Source organism: Bombina bombina, chromosome 2 (assembly GCF_027579735.1).
Source record: "Bombina bombina isolate aBomBom1 chromosome 2, aBomBom1.pri, whole genome shotgun sequence".
NCBI classification, from domain to species: domain Eukaryota; kingdom Metazoa; phylum Chordata; class Amphibia; order Anura; family Bombinatoridae; genus Bombina; species Bombina bombina.
The window spans coordinates 708,353,606-708,377,092 of NC_069500.1; the positions used below are offsets into that span (position 1 = coordinate 708,353,606).

Consider the following 23,487-nt stretch of genomic DNA (forward strand, 5'->3'; position numbering starts at 1 on the left):
AAACCATCTCCAGTCTGGAATAAATCCAAGCCAGCTAGAAAGGCAAAGCCTGCTTCTAAGTCCACATGAAGGTGCGGCCCTCATTCCAGCTCAGCTGGTAGGGGGCAGGTTACGTTTTTTCAAGGTAATTTGGATCAATTCTGTTCACAATCTTTGGATTCAGAACATTGTTTCAGAAGGGTACAGAATTGGTTTCAAGATGAGACCTCCTGCAAAGAGATTTTTTCTTTCCCGTGTCCCAGTAAATCCAGTAAAAGCTCAAGCATTTCTGAATTGTGTTTCAGATCTAGAGTTGACTGGAGTAATTATGCCAGTTCCAGTTCCGGAACAGGGGATGGGGTTTTATTCAAATCTCTTCATTGTACCAAAGAAGGAGAATTCCTTCAGACCAGTTCTGGATCTAAAAATATTGAATCGTTATGTAAGGATACCAACGGTCAAAATGGTAACTGTAAGGACTATCTTGCCTTTTGTTCAGCAAGGGAATTATATGTCCACAATAGATTTACAGGATGCATATCTGCATATTCCGATTCATCCAGATCATTATCAGTTCCTGAGATTCTCTTTTCTGGAAAAGCATTACCAGTTTGTGGCTCTGCCGTTTGGCCTAGCTACAGCTCCAAGAATTTTTACAAAAGGTTCTCGGTGCCCTTCTGTCTGTAATCAGAGAACAGGGTATTGTGGTATTTCCTTATTTGGACGATATCTTGGTACTTGCTCAGTCTTTACATTTAGCAGAATCTCATACGAATCGACTTGTGTTGTTTCTTCAAGATCATGGTTGGAGGATCAATTTACCAAAAAGTTCATTGATTCCTCAGACAAGGGTAACCTTTCTGGGTTTCCAGATGGATTCAGTGTCCATGACTCTGTCTTTAACAGACAAGAGACGTCTAAAATTGATTGCAGCTTGTCGGAACCTTCAGTCACAATCATTCCCTTCGGTAGCCTTATGCATGGAAATTCTAGGTCTTATGACTGCTGCATCGGACGCGATCCCCTTTGCTCGTTTTCACATGCGACCTCTTCAGCTCTGTATGCTGAATCAATGGTGCAAGGATTACACAAAGATATCTCAATTAATATCTTTAAAACCGATTGTTCGACACTCTCTAACATGGTGGACAGATCACCATCGTTTAATTCAGGGGGCTTCTTTTGTGCTTCCGACCTGGACTGTAATTTCAACAGATGCAAGTCTCACAGGTTGGGGAGCTGTGTGGGGATCTCTGACGGCACAAGGAGTTTGGGAATCTCAGGAGGTGAGATTACCGATCAATATTTTGGAACTCCGTGCAATTTTCAGAGCTCTTCAGTTTTGGCCTCTGCTGAAGAGAGAATCGTTCATTTGTTTTCAGACAGACAATGTCACAACTGTGGCATACATCAATCATCAAGGAGGGACTCACAGTCCTCTGGCTATGAAAGAAGTATCTCGAATTTTGGTTTGGGCGGAATCCAGCTCCTGTCTAATCTCTGCGGTTCATATCCCAGGTATAGACAATTGGGAAGCGGATTATCTCAGTCGCCAAACGTTGCATCCGGGCGAATGGTCTCTTCACCCAGAGGTTTTTCTTCAGATTGTTCAAATGTGGGAACTTCCAGAAATAGATCTGATGGCGTCCCATCTAAACAAGAAGCTTCCCAGGTATCTGTCCAGATCCCGGGATCCTCAGGCGGAGGCAGTGGATGCATTATCACTTCCTTGGAAGTATCATCCTGCCTATATCTTTCCGCCTCTAGTTCTTCTTCCAAGAGTAATCTCCAAGATTCTGAAGGAATGCTCGTTTGTTCTGCTGGTAGCTCCGGCATGGCCTCACAGGTTTTGGTATGCGGATCTTGTCCGGATGGCCTCTTGCCAACCGTGGACTCTTCCGTTAAGACCAGACCTTCTGTCACAAGGTCCTTTTTTCCATCAGGATCTGAAATCCTTAAATTTAAAGGTATGGAGATTGAACGCTTGATTCTTGGTCAAAGAGGTTTCTATGACTCTGTGATTAATACTATGTTACAGGCTCGTAAATCTGTATCTAGAGAGATATATTATAGAGTCTGGAAGACTTATATTTCTTGGTGTCTTTCTCATCATTTTTCTTGGCATTCTTTTAGAATACCGAGAATTCTACAGTTTCTTCAGGATGGTTTAGATAAGGGTTTGTCCGCAAGTTCCTTGAAAGGACAAATCTCTGCTCTTTCTGTTCTTTTTCACAGAAAGATTGCTATTCTTCCTGATATTCATTGTTTTGTACAAGCTTTGGTTCGTATAAAACCTGTCATTAAGTCTATTTCTCCTCCTTGGAGTTTGAATTTGGTTCTGGGAGCTCTTCAAGCTCCTCCGTTTGAACCTATGCATTCATTGGACATTAAATTACTTTCTTGGAAAGTTTTGTTCCTTTTGGCCATCTCTTCTGCCAGAAGAGTTTCTGAATTATCTGCTCTTTCTTGTGAGTCTCCTTTTCTGATTTTTCATCAGGATAAGGCGGTGTTGCGAACTTCTTTTGAATTTTTACCTAAAGTTGTGAATTCCAACAACATTAGTAGAGAAATTGTGGTTCCTTCATTATGTCCTAATCCTAAGAATTCTAAGGAGAAATCGTTGCATTCTTTGGATGTTGTTAGAGCTTTGAAATATTATGTTGAAGCTACTAAATCTTTCCGAAAGACTTCTAGTCTATTTGTTATCTTTTCCGGTTCTAGAAAAGGCCAGAAAGCTTCTGCCATTTCTTTGGCATCTTGGTTGAAATCTTTAATTCATCTTGCCTATGTTGAGTCGGGTAAAACTCCGCCTCAGAGAATTACAGCTCATTCTACTAGGTCAGTTTCTACTTCCTGGGCGTTTAGGAATGAAGCTTCGGTTGATCAGATTTGCAAAGCAGCAACTTGGTCCTCTTTGCATACTTTTACTAAATTCTACCATTTTGATGTATTTTCTTCTTCTGAAGCAGTTTTTGGTAGAAAAGTACTTCAGGCAGCGGTTTCAGTTTGAATCTTCTGCTTATGTTTTTCATTAAACTTTATTTTGGGTGTGGATTATTTTCAGCAGGAATTGGCTGTCTTTATTTTGTCCCTCCCTCTCTAGTGACTCTTGTGTGGAAAGATCCACATCTTGGGTAGTCCATTATCCCATACGTCACTAGCTCATGGACTCTTGCTAATTACATGAAAGAAAACATAATTTATGTAAGAACTTACCTGATAAATTCATTTCTTTCATATTAGCAAGAGTCCATGAGGCCCGCCCTTTTTTTGTGGTGGTTATGATTTTGTATAAAGCACAATTATTCCAATTCCTTATTTTATATGCTTTCGCACTTTTTTATCACCCCACTTCTTGGCTATTCGTTAAACTGAATTGTGGGTGTGGTGAGGGGTGTATTTATAGGCATTTTGAGGTTTGGGAAACTTTGCCCCTCCTTGTAGGAATGTATATCCCATACGTCACTAGCTCATGGACTCTTGCTAATATGAAAGAAATGAATTTATCAGGTAAGTTCTTACATAAATTATGTTTTTTTTTCTGACAAATTTCAAAGTTATGTCTATTTCCACTCCCCTGTATCATGTGACAACCATCAGCCAATCACAAATGCATATAAAATATATATATATATATATATATATATATATATATATATATATATATATATACACACAGAGAGAAGTGCACTCACAGGAACGAACAACTGGCTCAATACCATTGTTAGCCTGTTCTATGGCGATTTACCACCTGGGTGCAACTTTTTAGCCCAGCAATGCTTTTCACAGAGTAGAACTTTCCTGTAGTATATCAGTCTGATCCCACCTATTACGGTCAGTCCAGCGCCGAAATACCAGGCAATTCCTCTCTGAACAAGGAACACAGCAACCCCAGACGATCGTTTCGGCCTTCATTGGGCCTCGTCAGTGAGGTGTAGCCATATTCCTCTAAGCACACTGAGCAAGGAGTCCACGTCTGGTTGCCTCTTTTTCCCATAGGGAGACTAAATACATACAGAGAGAAGTACACTCACAGGAACGAACAACTGGCTCAATACCATTGTTAGCCTGTTCTATGGTGATTTACCACCTGGGTGCAACTTTTTAGCCCAGTAATGCTTTTCACAGAGTAGAACTTTCCTGTTGTATATCAATCTGATCCCGCCTATTACGGTCAGTCCAGCGCCAAAATACAAGGCAATTCTTCTCTGAACAAGGAACACAGCAACCCCAGACGATCGTTTCGGCCTTCATTGGGCCTCGTCAGTGAGGTGTAGCCATATTCCTCTAAGCACACTGAACAAGGAGTCCACGTTCCTGTGAGTGCATTTCTCTCTGTGTGTATTTAGTCTCCCTATGGGAAAAAGGGGCAACCAGACGTGGACTCCTTGCTCATTGTGCTTAGAGGAATACTGCTACACCTCACTGACGAGGCCCAATGAAGGCCGAAACGATCGTCTGGGGTTGCTGTGTTCCTTGTTCAGAGAGGAATTGCCTGGTATTTCGGCGCTGGACTGACCGTAATAGGCGAGATCAGACTGATATACTACAGGAAAGTTCTACTCTGTGAAAAGCATTTCTGGGCTAAAAGAAGTTGCACCCAGGTGGTAAATCGCCATAGAACAGGCTAACAATGGTATTGAGCTGGTTGTTCGTTCCTGTGAGTGCATTTCTCTCTGTGTGTATTTAGTCTCCCTATGGAAAAAGGGGCAACCAGATGTGGACTCCTTGCTCAGTGTGCTTAGAGGAATACTGCTACACCTTACTGACGAGGCCCAATGAAGGCCGAAACGATCGTCTGGGGTTGCTGTGTTCCTTGTTCAGAGAGGAATTGCCTGGTATTTCGGCACTGGACTGACCGTAATAGGCGGGATCAGACTGATATACTACAGGAAAGTTCTACTCTGTGAAAAGCATTGCTGGGCTAAAAGAAGTTGCACCCAGGTGGTAAATCGCCATAGAACAGGCTAACAATGGTATTGAGCTGGTTGTTCGTTCCTGTGAGTGCATTTCTCTCTGTGTGTATTTAGTCTCCCTATGGGAAAAAGGGGCAACCAGACGTGGACTCCTTGCTCAGTGTTCTTAGAGGATCGTCTGGGGTTGCTGTGTTCCTTGTTCAGAGAGGAATTGCCTGGTATTTCGGCGCTGGACTGACCGTAATAGGCGGGATCAGACTGATATACTACAGGAAAGTTCTACTCTGTGAAAAGCATTGCTGGGCTAAAAGAAGTTGCACCCAGGTGGTAAATCGCCATAGAACAGGATAACAATGGTATTGAGCTGGTTGTTCGTTCCTGTGAGTGCATTTCTCTCTGTGTGTATGTGTATATATATATATATATATTCTGTGAATTCTTGCACATGCTCAGTAGAAGTAAATTGTTAAGTTGTTTAAAATTGCATGCTCTATCTGAATCATGAAAGTTTAATTTTGACTTGAGTGTAACTTTAAATAGTGCTCTTTCATATGTACAATATTCAGTTTAGTATCCCTTAAAATAAAAAGCCTTGCTGTCATTTTTCTTCAAAGCATTATTTTCCTTTGGGCATGTATCCTGTTTTATCCATTTTGCTCTGAGCCCAACAAAACAAAATAAAATAATTAAAGTTTATACAGCCTTTTAAATATACAGAGTGCAAGTGCATTGCTGTAAAATAAATAAAAGATACCTGTCTATCCGTTTTATTGACATGGTTTACCAGCCATCGTCATTTTTTGTAATAGGTGATTTTATTTGCTGTTTTGTTAATATAATAGCACCCTTTCCTTAATTAATGAATGATACAATATATATATCTTAATGTATTAAATGTAATGATGTTTACTGTATACTCTTTCTTTATTTGATATACTTTATGTTTATCTACAGGCATTTGCACTTTTTGTCCAAAATTTGCAGACAACATCTAATTTGCTTCCATCAGCCTATGAAAATGTTGTTCGGTGGAAATGCTGCGAGCGTGAGTTTACAGATCTTCCATCTATTCACAAACATGTTGCAGCACACCACAAAGATGAAATTCTGCAACAAACAAGGCATATTTTAGAAGAATTGGTTATAGAGTCTGAAACCACTGTGCCATGTAGTGACAATGCTGGTGCTTCAGTAGTCACACATTGGAACAAATGTGAGATTTCTTACTGGCTTCCAGATATCTCTAAATATAGTCAAGAGGACCTCACAAGGTAAATGCAGAATCCAGGAAATTATCTGTCTTGTACTTCATAATATATTATCTATCTCAACTTTATTTCATCTGTAGTAGCTTTGATATATCCCATATGGCTAGGTTATAACAATAGTAGCATATTTAGATGAGTGGGTTCATTCCTCTTTGTTTATGTTGATCTTACCAATATATTTGTTGTTAGACTAAAGGGACAATTTTTATGTACAGTATTCATAGTCTATATCAGCAATAAAGTACTGCATTGCAAAATTATCTGTATACAATTGTGCTATTTCTGCATGACCCACAAGTGGGGCAGTGCAGAAATAGACTTGCAGAGTTACTGATGCAGAGAGAGACACTCTGTGTCCCTCTCTGCATCGGGTAGCTGTGGTTCTGATCATTGGTGTGTGGGAGAGTTAGCAGGGAGGCGGGTGGGCAGCCCATCGCTGGAGGGGGGAGGGAGGGGCAGGAACGGGATGTGACCGCTACTTTGCAGAAAAAAATAAATGCTAAGAGCGGCAGGTAGGGGGAAGGGGGAATAGAGCTGTGGGGGAGGGGAACAATCGTGGAGGGGGGTAAATGAGGGAGGGGGCAGCTACACTACAGTATAATTATTATTATTTTTTTTAAATTAACTAAAAAACAAAAAAAATAATATAAAACTGGGTACCGTCAGACAGCTGCCAGTACCTGGTAATTAGTTAGAGGGGGGAGGGTTAGAGAGCTTTTTGGGAGGGATCAGGGAGGTGGGAAGGTAAGGGGTAATCATACACGAAAGTAATTACAATAAAAATGTATATTAAAAAAATATATTCTAAAAAGGCATACCGGCAGACTGTCTGTCAGTACTTAAGATGGGGTTGACCAGTGGGGGGGAGGGACAGGGATAGGCACAGACAAAGGCTGTGGCAGACATTTTCCAAAGTACAGACCTTAGTGAAGGACACCGTTACATTTGAAATTTAAAAACATTATTTTATAGTGCTTGGTGTTATTATACTAATGCAGATACCACTAATCCTATAACCTGCCCTCCTCTGGCTATACCCATGAGCCAGTGTCACTACTGTGTCATTATATAGTGCTGGGTGTTATTATACTGATGCAGATACCACTGATCCTATAACCAGCCCTCCTCTGGCTATACCCATGAACCAGTGTCACTACTGTATCTTTGTATAGTGTTTGGTGTTATTATACTGATGCAGATACCACTGATCCTATAACCAACCTTCCTCTGGCTATACCCATGAGCCAGTGTCACTACTGTATCATTATATAGCGCTGGGTGTTATTATACTGATGCAGATACCACTGATCCTATAACAACCCTCCCATGGCTATACCCATGTGCCAGTGTCACTACTCTGTATATACTCTTTGTATAGAGCTGGGTGGTGTTATACAGATGCAGATACACATCCAGTATTTCACTCAGGCTTTATTTATTCCATAACTTATCACTTAATATTGCTAGCAGTCTCTTGACAAGCCACTAACTTTATTCACACTACATATTTTTTCTTTCTTTCTATTATTTAATCAGAAAGAAAAGATATACTAAGGTCTTGGCGGACACTACAAGGGCTAGTCACGGACACCAGTGTCCATGTGCGGACACCTTGCCTATCCCTGGAGAGGGAAGAGAGCTGTTTGGGAGGGATCAGGGGGTAGGAAGGGTCAGGTAGGAGGGTAATCTCTACACTAAAGCTAAAATTAACCTTACAAGCTACTTGATTCACTGCTGGGCATAATACAAGAGTGGTGTGCAGCTGCATTTAGCGGTCTTCTAATTATCAAAAAAGCAATGGCAAAGCCATAAATGTCTGCTATTTCTGAACAAAGGGGATACCAGAGCTTTTACAACCATTTGTGCCTTGATTGCACAAGCAGTATGTAAATAATTTCAGTGAGAAACCTAAAGTTTGTTAAAAAGATAACAATTTTTTTTTATTTTTATTTTTTATTTGATTGCATTTGGCGGTAAAATGGTGGCATGAAATATAACAAAATGGGCATAGATCAATACTTTGGGTTGTCTACTTAAAAATATATATATATTTCTGCTTAAATGGAGTGATGCTAAAAATGCTCTTGTCTTTTGGTGGTTTTAGTCTGAAATGCCTGGTCTTTAAGGCGTTAAAAGCATTTGTTTGTTTACACATTTGTATTATATTGGAGTGCAGAGACAAACCACATGAATATCCTCCTGGTTGTAAATAAATGAGCTCCTGCACTGAGGAAGAAAGCACTAAGAATGTTGTAAGGTCAGGCTTCAGAATCCTGCACGATTCTATCCAGCCACCCAGGGAAGAGTGCAAAGACACTTAGATACATTACAAAGGAGGGCAACATTAATAATGATAGTACACTGCAATGCAAAGATGCATTATCATACATTTTGAGGTTAAATGGTCCTTTAATTATATGTTGGTATGTTCAGAGTTTAAGGAACAGTGTACACTAATATTTTCTCCCCTTTAATGTATTCCCAATTATCCATTTTACATACTGTATTAAATTGTTTACAAATAGCTCGTTCACCTTTTATCTTTTCATTTAAAATAGCTGATTTTGTCTGTTTCCCCACCCGTACTGAACATTTCTGAATTTAAAGGGACATTCCAGCCAAAATTGGAATCCACATGGATGCATTTCACCTTTGAATAGAAACATTTTTTTGTAAGGTGCTTCTACCATCTGGCAATGATTCAATTTGTTAATTGCTGACATGAGAAACCCCACTGGCGCTCTGAGAAGCTGCAGTATTTACAATGCTGATACACTGAGAATACCTAATTATGTTTCACATGCACGTGCAGAGAATAATGTTAACACAAAAACAGTTATAACTTTTACTAGAAGCATTTTTGCCAATACAACTATATTGTAAATATGTTTCTATTCAAAGATGCAATTTATCTACAGTGCTGTGCAAAAAACTTAGGCCACCATTAGATTTGTTGTTTTAGCAAAGCTTTAATGACCATCCATATTTATTTTTCAGTCTTTTTTTTTTTTTTTCTTTTAAGATACAAATAGAAAATACAGGAAATACGTATACAAAATATAAAAAAACACAATTTTCCAAACAAAATGTCTTCTTCAGGCAAAAAGTCAGTATTTAGTGTGACCTCCCTTGGCACTAAGCACATCTTGAACTCTTTTGGGGAGACTGTCCTGAAGTTTTCTGAAGTAATTTTCTGGTATATTATACAAGGCTTCTTTCAGTACTTCCCAGAGTTCTTTTTTAGATTAAGGTTGTCTTTTTTTATTTATTTCTCTGTCCAGGTGATCCAATACTGGTGTTTTTCTCTCCAAATATGAGTTCACTGCATTAGCAGTGTGCTTGGGATTATTATCATGCTAAAATATTATAACCATTCCCAATCAGACGCTTCCCAGAAGGAATAAATGATGAATTAAAACCTGTCTGTACTTTTCAGCATTCATGATCCCATCAATTCGGACAATATCGCCAACACCACTGGCAGAAATGCAGCCTCAAACTAGGACAGACCCTCCACCATGTTTCACTTAAAGGGACAGTCTAGTCCAAAACAAACTTTTATTATTCATATAGGGCATGTAATTTTAAACAATTTTAAAATGTACATCTATCACCAATTTTGCTTTGTTCTCTTGGTATTCTTAGTTGAAAACTATACCTAGGAGGTTCATATGCTAATGTCTAAGCCCTTGAAGGCTGCCTCTCTTCTCAGTGCATTTTGACAGTTTTTCACCACTAGAGGGTGTTAGTTCATGTGTTTCATATAGATAACACTGTGCTCAAATATGTGAAGTTCCTAGGAGCCAGCACTGATTGGCTAAAATGCAAGTCTGTCAAAATAACTTAAATAAGGGGGCAGTTTGCAGAGGATTAGATAAAAGATAATCACAGAGGTAAGAGGTGTATTAATATAACTGTGTTGGTTATGCAAAATTAGGGAAGGGAAAATAAAGTGATTATCTATCTTTTTTTAAAACAATATTCTGGTGTAGACTGTACCTTTTAAGGCCTCAATAACTCATTCTTCCATCTCTCGCCATCTCTTCTTCTCACATTTTGTTGACCAAAAAAATTCAAATTTGGATTTGTCACTCATAATACTCTTTTCCAATGATCTTCATTCCAATCTTTGTGAGCTTTAGCACATCTCAACCTTTTCACCCTGTTCCCCTTCCTAAAAAGTGGTTTCTTGGCTGCTACCCTTCTACAAAGACCATTCCTGATCAAGCTTCTTCGGACTGTAGAAGAGTCAACTTGGCATCCTGATGAAGCTCCCAGATACTGAGTCAGGTTCTTTCGGTCCTGAGAAACTCTTAGAAACTTTTCATTAGATTTTGAAAGTTTTCTTGGCCTTCCTGACCTTTTTTTGTCCTTGACCTCTCCTGATTCTTCAAATTTCTTTATAACCGCTTGAATACCACATCTTGAGTATTCAGTTTGTTTGCTGATTTCCCTTTGACAGAAGCCTTGCTGATACAAAAGTATGATTTTATGTCTGTCAAATTCTGTGATCTTTGGCATTTTGAATGGAATGATGAGATTGAAAGTAGGTTAGCAAGCTTCCAATTAATTAAACACATACCACATGTGTATGTAATGCTCAAGCATGTCTTGCACAAACCTAGTGTTTTAGACCTTGTTCACAGCAGTCATTTTGACATGAAATAGTAGGACAAATACAGTTGTTAGCAATGACATAAATTTGGGTTCCATTTCATTTAGGTTTACAAGAGCCAGGTTCCTGCTATTGCTCAAGTGTTAAGGGGTGGTCACACTATAGATGCTGTTTTTATGTTTTTTAATACTTTATACAAATATCCTATATTTTCTGGTTGTATTATAATAAAGAGACTGAGAAATAATTATATATGGTAATTTATACCATTGCTAAAACAACAAATCTAATGGAGGCCTAAGACTTTTGCACAGTACTGTGTGCGCATTTAAATTTTCACTGGAATGTGCCTTTAAGTTCTTGTTACAAAAAAACACGTAAACCAGAAGATTTAGATAAAATAATGCTCCCAGTTGGTGTCTGTGACAGAGAGGTACTAAAATGTTAATTTTCCATTGTTATCTCTAATGCCCGGATATTCAAAGGATTCTCCAGCTTAGAGAGAAATTGTAGTGCAGACTTCAGAGGGGCTAAACTCACTGAATGCTCAAAAGAAAAAGGGCTGAACCCTCTAGCACTGTGAGATCTCTCACATTTACGTGTGTGAAGGAGAAACAAGCCCAGTGCAGTATAGCACTGCATGATATGAGTTTTGTTCACTTACACTTTGTACTTTATTTTACTATGCATTTCCGATTGGGTCCTTTCAGCATTATTACATGTAAGCATTTGATTTTCTCTTTTGTATTTTAATACATTTAGATTTAGATACAGCAGTGATTTTACAAATTCTGATTGTTTTGAAAGTTTCTGTTACTTTAACAAGTTAGGATCATAATTTGTATATTTAACAAGTTACATTGCACTTTGTATTTGCTCCGTTATAAACTAAAACTGACATTTTCAGAAAGTTCCCTGGGCTGATAAGGGGAGATCCCATGGTATTTCTGAAGCTCTCTCACAAGTCTTGTGAATTTTTGTAAGCATTTTAAGCAAGCTTTTTCATGGATTTGTCTCACCAGTGTTATGCAAGTGAGGTTTGATCAAAATTCACAATACACTTATTTTGGTTAATTATTTTTATTGCGGTTTAGAAACAGAAGTTACCTACATACAAAACAAGAACTCACCGATTGTTACAATTGTACATGTCACAGAATATTAAGAAATATTCTTGATGAACAGCTTGAATACACAAATAAATAAATATTAAAGCAGAGCTCAAGGTAGTAAACCTCTCCTTACAAAATAAAATATGGAAAACTCCTCTGTATATGGGCTATGTATATAATAAAACAACTGGTTTGAGGGAGCTACGTGATAAGACTTTGATTAGAGTTGTTTTTTTAACCCTAAGCAGATAGACTAAAGAGTGATATAAGCTGAAAAGGGACACTTTTGGACCCTAGATAGAGAAAACTAAAAGGTTAAGAAAAAGAAAATATTATATGAGACTATGCTTATAATAAAAGTGATGTGGAAAACAAAAAATAAGATGAGGGTCAAACCTGGATGACTTAATAATGGACTAGAGTGCAGACAACATTTTATAATTATTTTGATCTTATGTAGGTAGAAAAGCCTTACATAAGTCAAATAGAACATTTAGGTTGTGTGCGACGTACCCTGTACGACATGCGTCGTTAAGGGGTTAAAAAGAAATGTGCGCAGTCTTTTATATTTACACTTTTTGAGTCACCAGCTCCTACTGAGCATGTGCAAGAATTCACAGACTATACGTATATGCATTTGTTATTGGCTGATTGCTATCACATGGTACAGGGGGCGTGGAAATATACATAACTTTGAAATTTGTTAGAAGAAAATCTACTACTCATTTGAAATTCAGACTAAGTGCTATTGTATTGTCTTGTTATCTTGCATTTGTTGATTATGCAAATATACTGTGTTTACTGGTCCTTTAAATACTAAAGTAAAATATCACAACTGAACTAACCGGATATCTTAAACAATATATTACATTTTTCTATATATTTTTTTATTTTTGTAGTCCCCACAGGAATACATGTATAACATTACAGAAAACCAATATGTTGATTTGTTCTAACAAAGGAGGTATATTATTCTGTTACCGTCTCTACTTTTTCCTTCTGTTTTAAACATAGCTATCAGTTCTTTGGTCTTGCTTTAGTCCTTAGAAGGAAGAGTACTCATGAGATGATGAAATCCGTCCTGTAGTAGACATTTTCCTTTTTACCTATAAACATTTCTATGTCATTAAACATAATAACCAAAAATTAAACATGAACTTTAACTTAAATTTGGTAGTTTCTTCTTCTCTCTTTTCTCTCCTGATGTCTCTCCCTGGGGCTCTTATATTTGTTAACTATTCAATTTCCCATTCCCCCCTTAATTGTGCGTTAAGAATGAATTCAGTGTTTTTAAAGGGTGAAATGATAATAATATTGCGAGTGTAGATGAACGGTTCCCACTTAGTCATGAATCCTTTTACTCTCTTCGATGTATCTCCCATCTCATCTGCTTGCTCTGTGAATAATTGTTTAAGCAGTACTTGTTTTAGTTGTGTAACAGTAGGTGGATTTTGTTTCAACCACTGTTGAAATATCAGATTTTTAGCTATTAGTATTATGTTGTAGATGATAGGTTTTGTGTGTTTTGGTATGTCTTTTATATTCAATAGTAGGATTTTTTGAATGGTCAGTTTTGTGTTGACAGTTACTATTTTTGTGTTTATCCAGTACTCTACCGTTTTCCAGAATTTAACTAGATATGGGCAATTCCATAACGTGTACTATGTCTGCATCTGCTGCCTTACACTTAGGACAATCATTTTCTCTGTCTGCTCTCCAATGTTGGAATTTCTTAGGAGTGACATAGATATCATGTAATAGCTTGAAATGTGATTCTCTCATTTCTGATGAGAGGGTAGGCGTTTTTACTTTTTGGATGCTCTTGATGATGTACTTTTCGGGTATGTCTTCCCCCAATATGTGTGCGCAAAAATCTTTAATCTTATCTAAGCATTTTGTGTTTACTGGTTTTAAGAGTGTGTTATATATGGGTGAGATTGAGGTAATTCTTAAATGTCTTGCCTGTAAATAAGCGTAATGGTGTGCCCTAGGCAGGTCTAAAGAATTACTTAGATTTTCAAATGACCTCATGGTCTTCCCATCCTCCTTCAAAGCCTGACCTACTGTGTGTAAACCTTGCTCTTTCCAATATTTGAAGGCTTTGACTGTTATTCCTGCTGGGAATTCTGGGTTTCTACTCCATGGGAGATATCTAATTATCTTATTGTCTGCTCCTATCCATTTGCATATCAGCCTGATTTAATTTGCCGGCTGATTTAATAAGTCAATGTTGCCTATCCATTGGTTTGTTTGAACTGATGACATATGCTGTATCATTTCTAACACCCAGGGTTTTATTAAGTTCCCTTCTAGCGTTGGGGCTATAAATTTATTTTGGTTAGTTAACCAGTCTGTGACAAACTTACATTGGGCTGCCCAGTTATACAGCTCAAAACCCCCTATCTCTTTTGATGCTGTGAGTTTCAAATAACTCACTCTGTAAGGACCATCTGCGTAATCATCTTAAGGTCTGATTTATTTATTTTTGAATAATCCCGGCACCGCCTGAAAAAGGTATAACAATTTTGGGAAATATATCATCTTTATAAGACATATTCTCCCCGATAATGAGAGTGGTAGCTGAGACCATACTTTAATTAAATTGTGTAACTTTTTGAATAATGGTGAATAATTCATGGAATACCACTTGCGTGGGTCTATGTGTAGGATTATGCCTTAATAGATAAAGCTATCCTCCAATATTTTAAAATCAAATCCAGGAATAGCTTTCTCACCTTGGAAATACAGCCACACCAACTCAGTTTTATCTGTGTTAATTTTGTATCCAGATATCGGGCTAAATTCTTCAATTAGACTCATTGCCTTTGGAATATTTTTTGGAGGGTCTTGTGTGTGTATATATACAATATATTACATTTAAAATGATAAACTTGAATACCTCTAAGATAGTTTGACTAAAGTGAATAAAAAAATACAAACTCAGGTCATCCTGGTGAAATTCGTCATCAGGATACTTTCCGTGAGACATATATTAGTTATAGGAGTTTCAGATGACTCAGACGGGCTGTAAAGCAAAATCTATAGCAGGGACGTGCTCTATTTGCAAAATATACTCCTTAGGGGCGCGATGAGTGGACTGTAACAATGGGGCTCTTATTGCTCCCTGAAGGTTGTCTTGAGCAGCTATGTTGTCGTTAGTCAGGGATGTTCAGACGGAGAGCCCCTCTATTCTGCGGTATTATTGAAGAGCCATTTGCCTTATTGGGAATCATTTTGCAGGTTTGTAAAATGTGAGTCTCTTTAACAAGAGATGTCTTCCAGGAAGACCCGCCATTTATATCTATAGGTTGACTGATAGTAGAAGGAAGGCACATCGATAGAGAGGTTAGTGGTTGTATCAGATAATAGGGTATTGTCATCTGTAAGCATGAGTCGAGGGGTTAGATGATCCAAGGCATAACTGGACATTGATTTCTCAAGTAAGGAAAGCAAAAGGTTCTCTAATTTTTTATAAGTGTTGCAGTGAGTCTTCGATCCACATGGCTGGGCGTGGATGTGTGGTTGCCGAATATTGTAGGGGTTGGGATATGTTTTTTTTAAGTAGTTAGTGTTGCTTCCAACGAAGCTATGTTATGTTAGCCCATAAAAAAGTTTGACAAGTAGCCTAACTAGTAGCCTTCTCTGTAGGCCTCTGCCGTCCGATCCACAACTCCAGAATCATAAATACAGCAAATGCTTTAATATTGAGGTCCTCACAGAGTAGACCATGAGCACCAATTTCACTGTGGATACTGTAGTTTGTAACCGATTGCCAGCATCACTAAATCTTTAGGAGCTCATGGAGATGCAATCATTCAGGATCGCTGCTTAGACATGCCCCCCCCCCACAATACACTTATTTTAACTAACAGAAAAGTAATATTTACTAAAATATATACAAAAGCAAGCTAAATTGTAGTGAAAACATTTCAGTTTAATTTGTAATTGAAATAAACTGAGCATTTATATCAGCCCCAGGTCTTCGCCTGTTACCTTCTCTCTCCCATGTAAAATTGTGTATCCCAGAGAGGTTCATTACTTTCTATGTAAGGCATCTCTCTGGGACTTACAGGTTCCTACCCTTTTCATAGAAAAAAATAGTTCAGCCCCTGTGAAGTCTGCACTATAATCTCTCTCCAAACTAGAGAATGTTTATCTGGCCTATAGAAAGTAATGAAGTTCTCTGGAAAACTGAAGCTGACAAAAGAACTGAAATAAGGGGACAGTTTGTAGAGGCTTAGATACAAGGTAATCACAGAGGTAAAACGTATTTTAATATAACCATGTTGGTTATGCAAAACTGGGGAATGGGTAATGAAGGGATTTATCTATCTTTTTAAACAATAACATTTTTGGAGTAGACTGTCCCTTTTAAAGCTGAAAAAATGCTCTAATGTGTCAGAGCCTTTTCACATTGTACTATTGCTTTCTTATAACTAGTTATTTAACACCCAAAGTTTAAGGGATAGAAAGATCAACATTGAAATGTGCATGAATATAAATTTTAAATATATATTTTTTTATTATTTTTTTTGCATTATACTTCCATTAGCAAAAGGAAGTAAGGGATGTCTTTTATTTATTTATTTATATATATATATATATATATATATATATATATATATATATATATATATATATATATATATATATATATATATATATATATATATATATATATATTAACTGCAAAGTCAAATGTAAGAAATTCAACAGTTTAAAATATTTCATTTTAACTTTTTTTATTTTCTGTAAGCGAACCAGGAGAAGTGCTTTTATATTACTGCTACTGTGATGTTAAGGACTCACAATGGATCTGCAACTGGCAAAGGGCTTTGTGTCAACTTCTGCACCTCACAGGCAAAGTAAGTCTTTCCCGTTTTCTTAAGCATAAGGATTACAGAAACTACAAATGGGATGATTCTCATCATGTCATAACAGCAAAGTCATTTATATTCCATATGGCATTATATAATGCAAAACGGTTCAAATAGCTATCAAAAATAAATTGTATACAAAAAACATGTATGTGCAGAATAAAAGGGCCCAGTAGTTTATAATGTGCCTGTTGGGGCTATCCCTACGCGTTGCAAAATGCCTCCCATAGTAAGTAAGTAAAGATTAAAAAAATATAAATAAAAAATTAAGAGAGATACTATTAATAAACTTGATTAAACTATTTAAACCCACTAATAACTTCACTCAAGCATAAATATAGTGGGTGGGTCATTGATGCCAATAGTATCAAACATGCAACAAAAAAACAAAACATCTGTTACAGCATTCACTTACTACCCATATTACTCAATAGTTTTAAAATTGTATCACTAATATATGTGAGCGCAAAAAACAATTGGCAGTTTAATGCATAACCTTTATTGCATTCTCACTAAAAGTAAAAACATTCCTCTAAAACGTAAATCTGCAATTCAAATTTAAAATAAATGCTGCCCCTGCTCAACCCAGTCCTAAACCAGAAGCATTAACACAAATAACTTATTACAATGAAATAATCAGCACAGCCTCAGTTTAATAAACTGCTGATTACAGAAAACTGCTAATTCACAGACTAAAAAGATTCCTATGAAAATTCCTATTGATGTAGGTGCTGTGAAATGCACGTTGTTTTTTTTTCCCCCTCTCACCTACTTATCTCTGTGTGGTGACTTATTTGTTGTTATATATGAAATATATCATTGGTATGTTCAGGTTTTAGCCATCAGTAAACAGATCCCAAATTCCTTTTTGAGATAATTGCCATGATTTTCACAGGCTGCATGAATAGTGGCCTCTCTCATATTGGCTCTATATGGGCTGCCTGTAAGACTCAGGGAGAGGAACAAATGAATGATGTGTAGCATCATTTTGATTGTTAAGTTTGAAGTTTTCATATCCATCTTCATTATCGTTTCGACAGCCAAATATGTGGTTTGATATAATTGTGATGATCCTGGGGTCACCTTGAGGGATATGAACGTCAAAATTAAACTCTCATGGTTCAGATAGAAGTAAATTGGAAGGTCTATTTTTGTATGTTCTATTATCAAATTTACTTGTGGTATTCTTAGTTGAAATGCACTACTGGTAACTAAATGGTAATTGGTGGCTATGCTTCTTGTTATTAGCTCACTAGATGTGATCAGCTAGGTCCCAGTAGTCAATTCTGGAGCTCATTTTAGCTATGTGTTTAACACATTTGCAGGGGTTAAACACAGTTATATGCAAGTAACAGTGCAATAATAAATGCTGTAGCAAATTAGAGCAAGGCTCAACAAACCCAGGAGCCAGGAAGCCGCTGGCTCCTAACCTTTTGGTTTATTTTCCATATATCTCTATATACAAATACCACTGTCTGGCTCCTAAATTAATTAACTCAAGATAAATGTATTTTATTATGGATGTACTGTTTCTGAACACATTCTTACATTTTGGTATTTATTCTGTTTCTGTCTAACCATATCTTTCTTTCCTTAAATAACAATTGCCACTGGTTCCTAAAGTGGATTTAAAATTTTTTTTTTGTGTTTTTAAGAACCAATCCATTACTTCTTCATAAAATTAAATACCATTGTCAGTAGGATGGGAAAAAAATCAGTAAATAAATTATGTATGCATTTTCTTCTTAAACGGGAAGAGTCCACGGCTGCATTCATTACTTTTGGGAATACAGAACCTGGCCACCAAGAAGAGGCAAAGACACCCCAGCCAAAAGGCTTAAATACCTCCCACACTTCCCTTATCGCCCAGTCATTCTTTGCCTTTCATCACAGGATGTTGGCAGAAGTTCGAGATAGTCTTTTATGGAGGGTAGTACTCTTCGAAATGGGACTGGAGTTTTAAGTAATCCTGTCAGCCTCTCAGTGAGAGCATGGATGAAAGTTGAAGGCACATGAAACCCAAATTTTTTTTCTTTCATGATTTAGAAAGAGCATGCAATTTTAAACAACTTTCTAATTTACTTCTATTATCTAATTTGATTCATTCTCTTGATATCCTTTGAAAAGCATATCTAGATAGGCTCAGTAGCTGCTGATTGGTGGCTGCACATAGATGCCCTTGTGTGATTGGCTCACACATGTGCATTGCTATTTCTTCAACATATAATATCTACAGGATAAAGCTAATTATAAAATGCAAGTAAATTGGACTGTTTAAAATTGTATTCTCTATCTGAATCATGAAATAAAAATTTTGCGTTTAATGTCCCTTTAAGAGTCCGGAGATGCAGGGAGAGTTTTCCTGCAAAACCATCCCGACTCATATTAACAGCTCCTTGGCAATCAGCATTGACGAGTTTCGCTGCCTGCCTTTATTCACTCAAGTCCATGTCAGAAGCGAGGCCAGTGGCGTCACTAGGGTTAGTGTCACCGGGTGCGGTAAATTATGGTGTCACCCCCCCCCCACCCCCCAGAAAGCAGACACACACAAACACAAAAACATAGGCACACACACATACAAACACTCAGACACACACACACACTCAGACACACTTAAAACACACTAAGATGCACACACAAACACTCAGAAACACACACAAGAACACACACACAAACACACATACAAACACTCACGCACACACACAAAAACACTCTGACACACTCAGACACACTCACACACACACAAAAACACTCACACACACACAAAAACACTCACACACACACAAAAAAACTCACACACACACACAAAAACACTCACACACACACAAAAACACTCACACACACACACAAAAACACTCACACACACACACACAAAAACTCAGACACACACACATACAAAATATGTAAACTGCACTGCATTAATTCTAAAGCTCATGCCTAGAACTGCTCCCTGGCTCAGCAGAGCATCAAATGAAAGATAAGCAGTGCACTCTAAAAATAAATCGCTTAAGAAAAGATTTAGGCGCGCAAACTATGAAAATTCTGCTCTCTGACTCTGTTCCAAGTCTGTCAGTGCACAGCCCCGGGCCGCGTGCCTACCACTTCTTATGGCCAATCACCTCTGCACTCTGCCCACCCCCAGACCCCCGCCCTCCCCTCCTACCTTTTTAGTGTGCACTTAGTGTACCGTAACCGTACCGGTCTTGCGGGCATCATACGTGGCTCCTTCACTTTAGAGACAGTGTCAGACAGTCATGCGGTCAGGTGCCAGGCATCCCCCTCACGATTTCCCGGTTCCCGTTTAGAGAGACAGCACAGCAGTGAGTGACTCCTCTGCTCCACACGTCAGTGAGCACAGATAGGCAGGCAGGTTTAGGCTAGCAGCGCAACTTTCCCAAGCCCCATGGTACGCCCACAACATTCATAGTGAAATTGGGCAGGGGAGGAGCAAAGTACAAACAAGCAAAAGCAGCCAGGAAAACTATTTGTGAAAATTGCAGCGCTGGCTCAAGGGGCAAAAAAATTAAGTGTATCTACAACTTCCCCAGTCCCACTAATGTTCACAAATGCTGGCCCCTCTAATAAAAAAAATCTATGCATTTCTACATTGTATTTCTTTGAATTTCAATAAAAGTTTCAACAACCAAAAAAAAATTCTGGTGGTGTCACCCGGGTGCGGCCCGCACCCCCTAGTGACGCCACTGAGCGAAGGCTACTATCTGTCACACTTGAAGGGCCGTGTTCCTGTTCCACTGCGTAGGTTCCGGTAAGATCGTTTCATTTTATTTCGATATGTGAATGTTATGTTAACGAAACAAGGTAGGGTCCCAGTGGGACTCCTTTTTATCTTAATAAGGAATCATGGGGGGTTATTCAACAAGGGGGACATTAATCATGTTTGTTATATGGTTCTATCTGCTAATGTGTAGCAATACTTAGGCTCATGGCTTTTACAGAACATAACGGCCTTATATTAATGGCGCAATCTCTTGGGTTGTCTGGTTCACAGGAGGTGGTGAGTGCCCCAGCCATTGGGGGTGTAAAACGGGTGCCAGTTAGTGTTTATCTTTTTTGTAATCCCAAGATTATGGATGATTCTGATATCTTAACACAAATGTCTCCGATACGGAGAAGAAGAAGCGTCTTGTGATGAATATGAAATGGCCCCGGTAATCAATGCCCATCAGTTATGTTCAGATTGCTTTTCTAGAGTACTCTCTTCTCCCAAATCAGAGAGCTTAGAGTGCGTTGAGCCAGCCGCCTCTGAGGTTTTCCATGTTACGTGAGGCGAGTGCCACAGACCCGTTCTTGACTACGCAAGCAGGTATTTACTCCTCCGGAGGGTGGCTTGTTTCCTTCAGAGGTTACGGCATGGTTCCGCATGGCTATTTCTATGGCGCTGACTCACTTATATCTCCCAAGTTAAATATTTCTAAGATACTGTCCGTATTCTGTCAACCAGGGCCTGTCGGGCGTAGGATCGCCTGATTCAGTTCGGCCTCCTGGGGAAGCGTTTGGCCTCTGAGGCTACAGGTGCCCCAACCTCTAGGCCAGGGTCTTTCATTGTTCCGGCGAGGGATGATTTTGCCTTCCGTTTATAGGTTGGCACGTCTTCGTGTTCTTTTAAGACATGTTTTGGCGATGTTAGAAGATCCCAGTCCGAGTGGGCCGAGGGATCCTAGGCCTTAGATGCTAGATGGCAAGCTGGAATGACATTTGGGGATGAAGCTAATCTCCTTACGTCTCTGTTTTACTTTTTTCTTTATGTTTCGGTTCCAGTTCTGAGCTTGAGTGAATGAGGCCTCTGATCGCCTGGTTCCGTTGACGTTCTCATTCACATTGGGCGTTCACCCGCGGGTGCTGCTTTCCTTTTATTATTGATCCGGATGGATGTGTTTGATTTGTTTTTCCCAAGCTCATGTCTGATAGATTTCCATTTTGAAAACGTTCTTCTCTGGAATCGATACTTGCGATTTTGTGGTCGCGTTTTCTAGTTAATTTATCAAACCTTCAGGTCTAATTTTCTTGGACCTTGGACATTTCTGGATTGTCCTTAAACTAGGCAGGTACCGGTCGGACGCTTTTCTGCTGTTTCTTGGGTTCATGTCACCCTCGTGGTGCTGATTTAATCCTGTCGGATTCTGAATGTTCCTTGGCCTATTGATATGGACTCCGGGCTCGGATCCTATTTCAAAGTATGAGACCTAGTGTGTAGATACAAGGCTTCTGAATGGAGAGTTGTGAGTGTCAATCTAAGGTTGGCTTTTTATGGCTACTCACCTGGGATACGGATCTGTTTTTTGCAGACGTCGTCATGGTTCTTACAGGTCCCTGGGGACTCAAAACCGTAGTTTTCATTCCTTTGGAGTTGTGAAATGTGAATGACCTCTGTGGTCTTGAGTTCCGAGTGGTGAACGATTTGTGTCTTCACTTGAGGTTCTTCCGGATGCTGACTCTTTAGCCCAGAGCTTTCCAAACTTTTCATGTTGGTGACACACTTTTTAGGCTTGCATCATTTTGCAACACAGTAATTCAGTTGTACTAGCAAACAGGAGGTTAAACTATCTTGTTTTAAGAGATATGGACACATACATAAATTATATAATAACAAAATGTATTTACAAGTAACAGTATGTATTTGCAAGAATTAAAAAAAAGTTTAATGACACCAATAGTTACTTACTATTTTAATGGGATGTATGAGGTTGATGGGATGAACACAGTTTCTGAATATTAAGTGGAATATTAGATAGACACTCGCATTTCATCATCAAGCATTTTTAAGCTTCCACTTCCTATCCATATCAAGAGCAGGAGCAGCAATGCACTACTGGGAGCTGCTGCAAAAAAAAAAAAAAAAAAACCTTTGACTTCTGACTTCAGCTCAGCATTTAAGATGCCACCCTTAGAGCTCTGTGTAAAGATCTGTGATATTCAGCAAGTAATTATTATGTAAATATTTAAGACCTATAAGCAGGATATATAATTGTGGAGTGTTACAAGTTACTAAGTGTGCTTGCTAGTAAGAAAACACCAACTTAATCACTTGTGATAATTTAGCCTCAGAGATAAGACCCAGTAATATGAGTAGTACTAATGAGCTTTATCTTAGGCAGGTCTTATATTGTGCAATAGTACTTAGATAGTATAAGTCTGTAATGTCAGATTCACTGGAGACAGGTGAATTATGGAACCCAGACTGCACAGATACTAACAGGGGTGTTACCGTTCAAATCAACTGTAGTTTAAAGAGTAATGTCAAATGAGTAATCACAGACTTAAGCACTTTATATACAGAACCTTAATTCAGAAGCGGAGCCAGTGAGAGGAATCCCAGATGCGGGTATGTAGAATCCTTGCAGTAAATAGTGAGCGTGCAGCGTGGTTATGGCTCCGTGTAGCTGGGAGTCTGTAGGCTGTCTGTTTAGACAGGGAGAGTTGCGGTCAGAGCGGTAGCGTGATTCGGCGCTGCTGTGACGTCAGCGGCAGTGGCAGCTTGAAGCAGAAGCTGCTTGTAACGGCAAAGGTTTCTCTGATCAGGAGAACTTTGTTTTGGTACTCAAGGTAAGGAGTTGAGCTGCTTTACTTTGGCAATAAACTTCAATAAACCAGCAATGCATCTTGGTTACAAGGAGATTAAATAGGGAAACCTGATCAGCTTAATTGAAATAAAAGGTGGTATGACAGGTTAGATACGCTGTGTAAGGTGGAATGGATTTA

At 38.5% G+C, this 23,487-nt stretch overlaps 1 protein-coding gene across 1 annotated transcript in view; it reads left to right on the top strand.

The window, feature by feature from the left end:
• TSTD2 (thiosulfate sulfurtransferase like domain containing 2) overlaps positions 1–23,487 on the top strand; it is a 103,741-nt gene that overhangs the window by 22,681 nt on the left and 57,573 nt on the right. The window contains exons 2-3 of the mRNA XM_053702702.1: positions 5,850–6,166; positions 16,647–16,755. Of these exons, the coding sequence (XP_053558677.1) occupies positions 5,850–6,166; positions 16,647–16,755 (426 nt within the window). The remainder of the gene's footprint in view (positions 1–5,849; positions 6,167–16,646; positions 16,756–23,487) is intronic.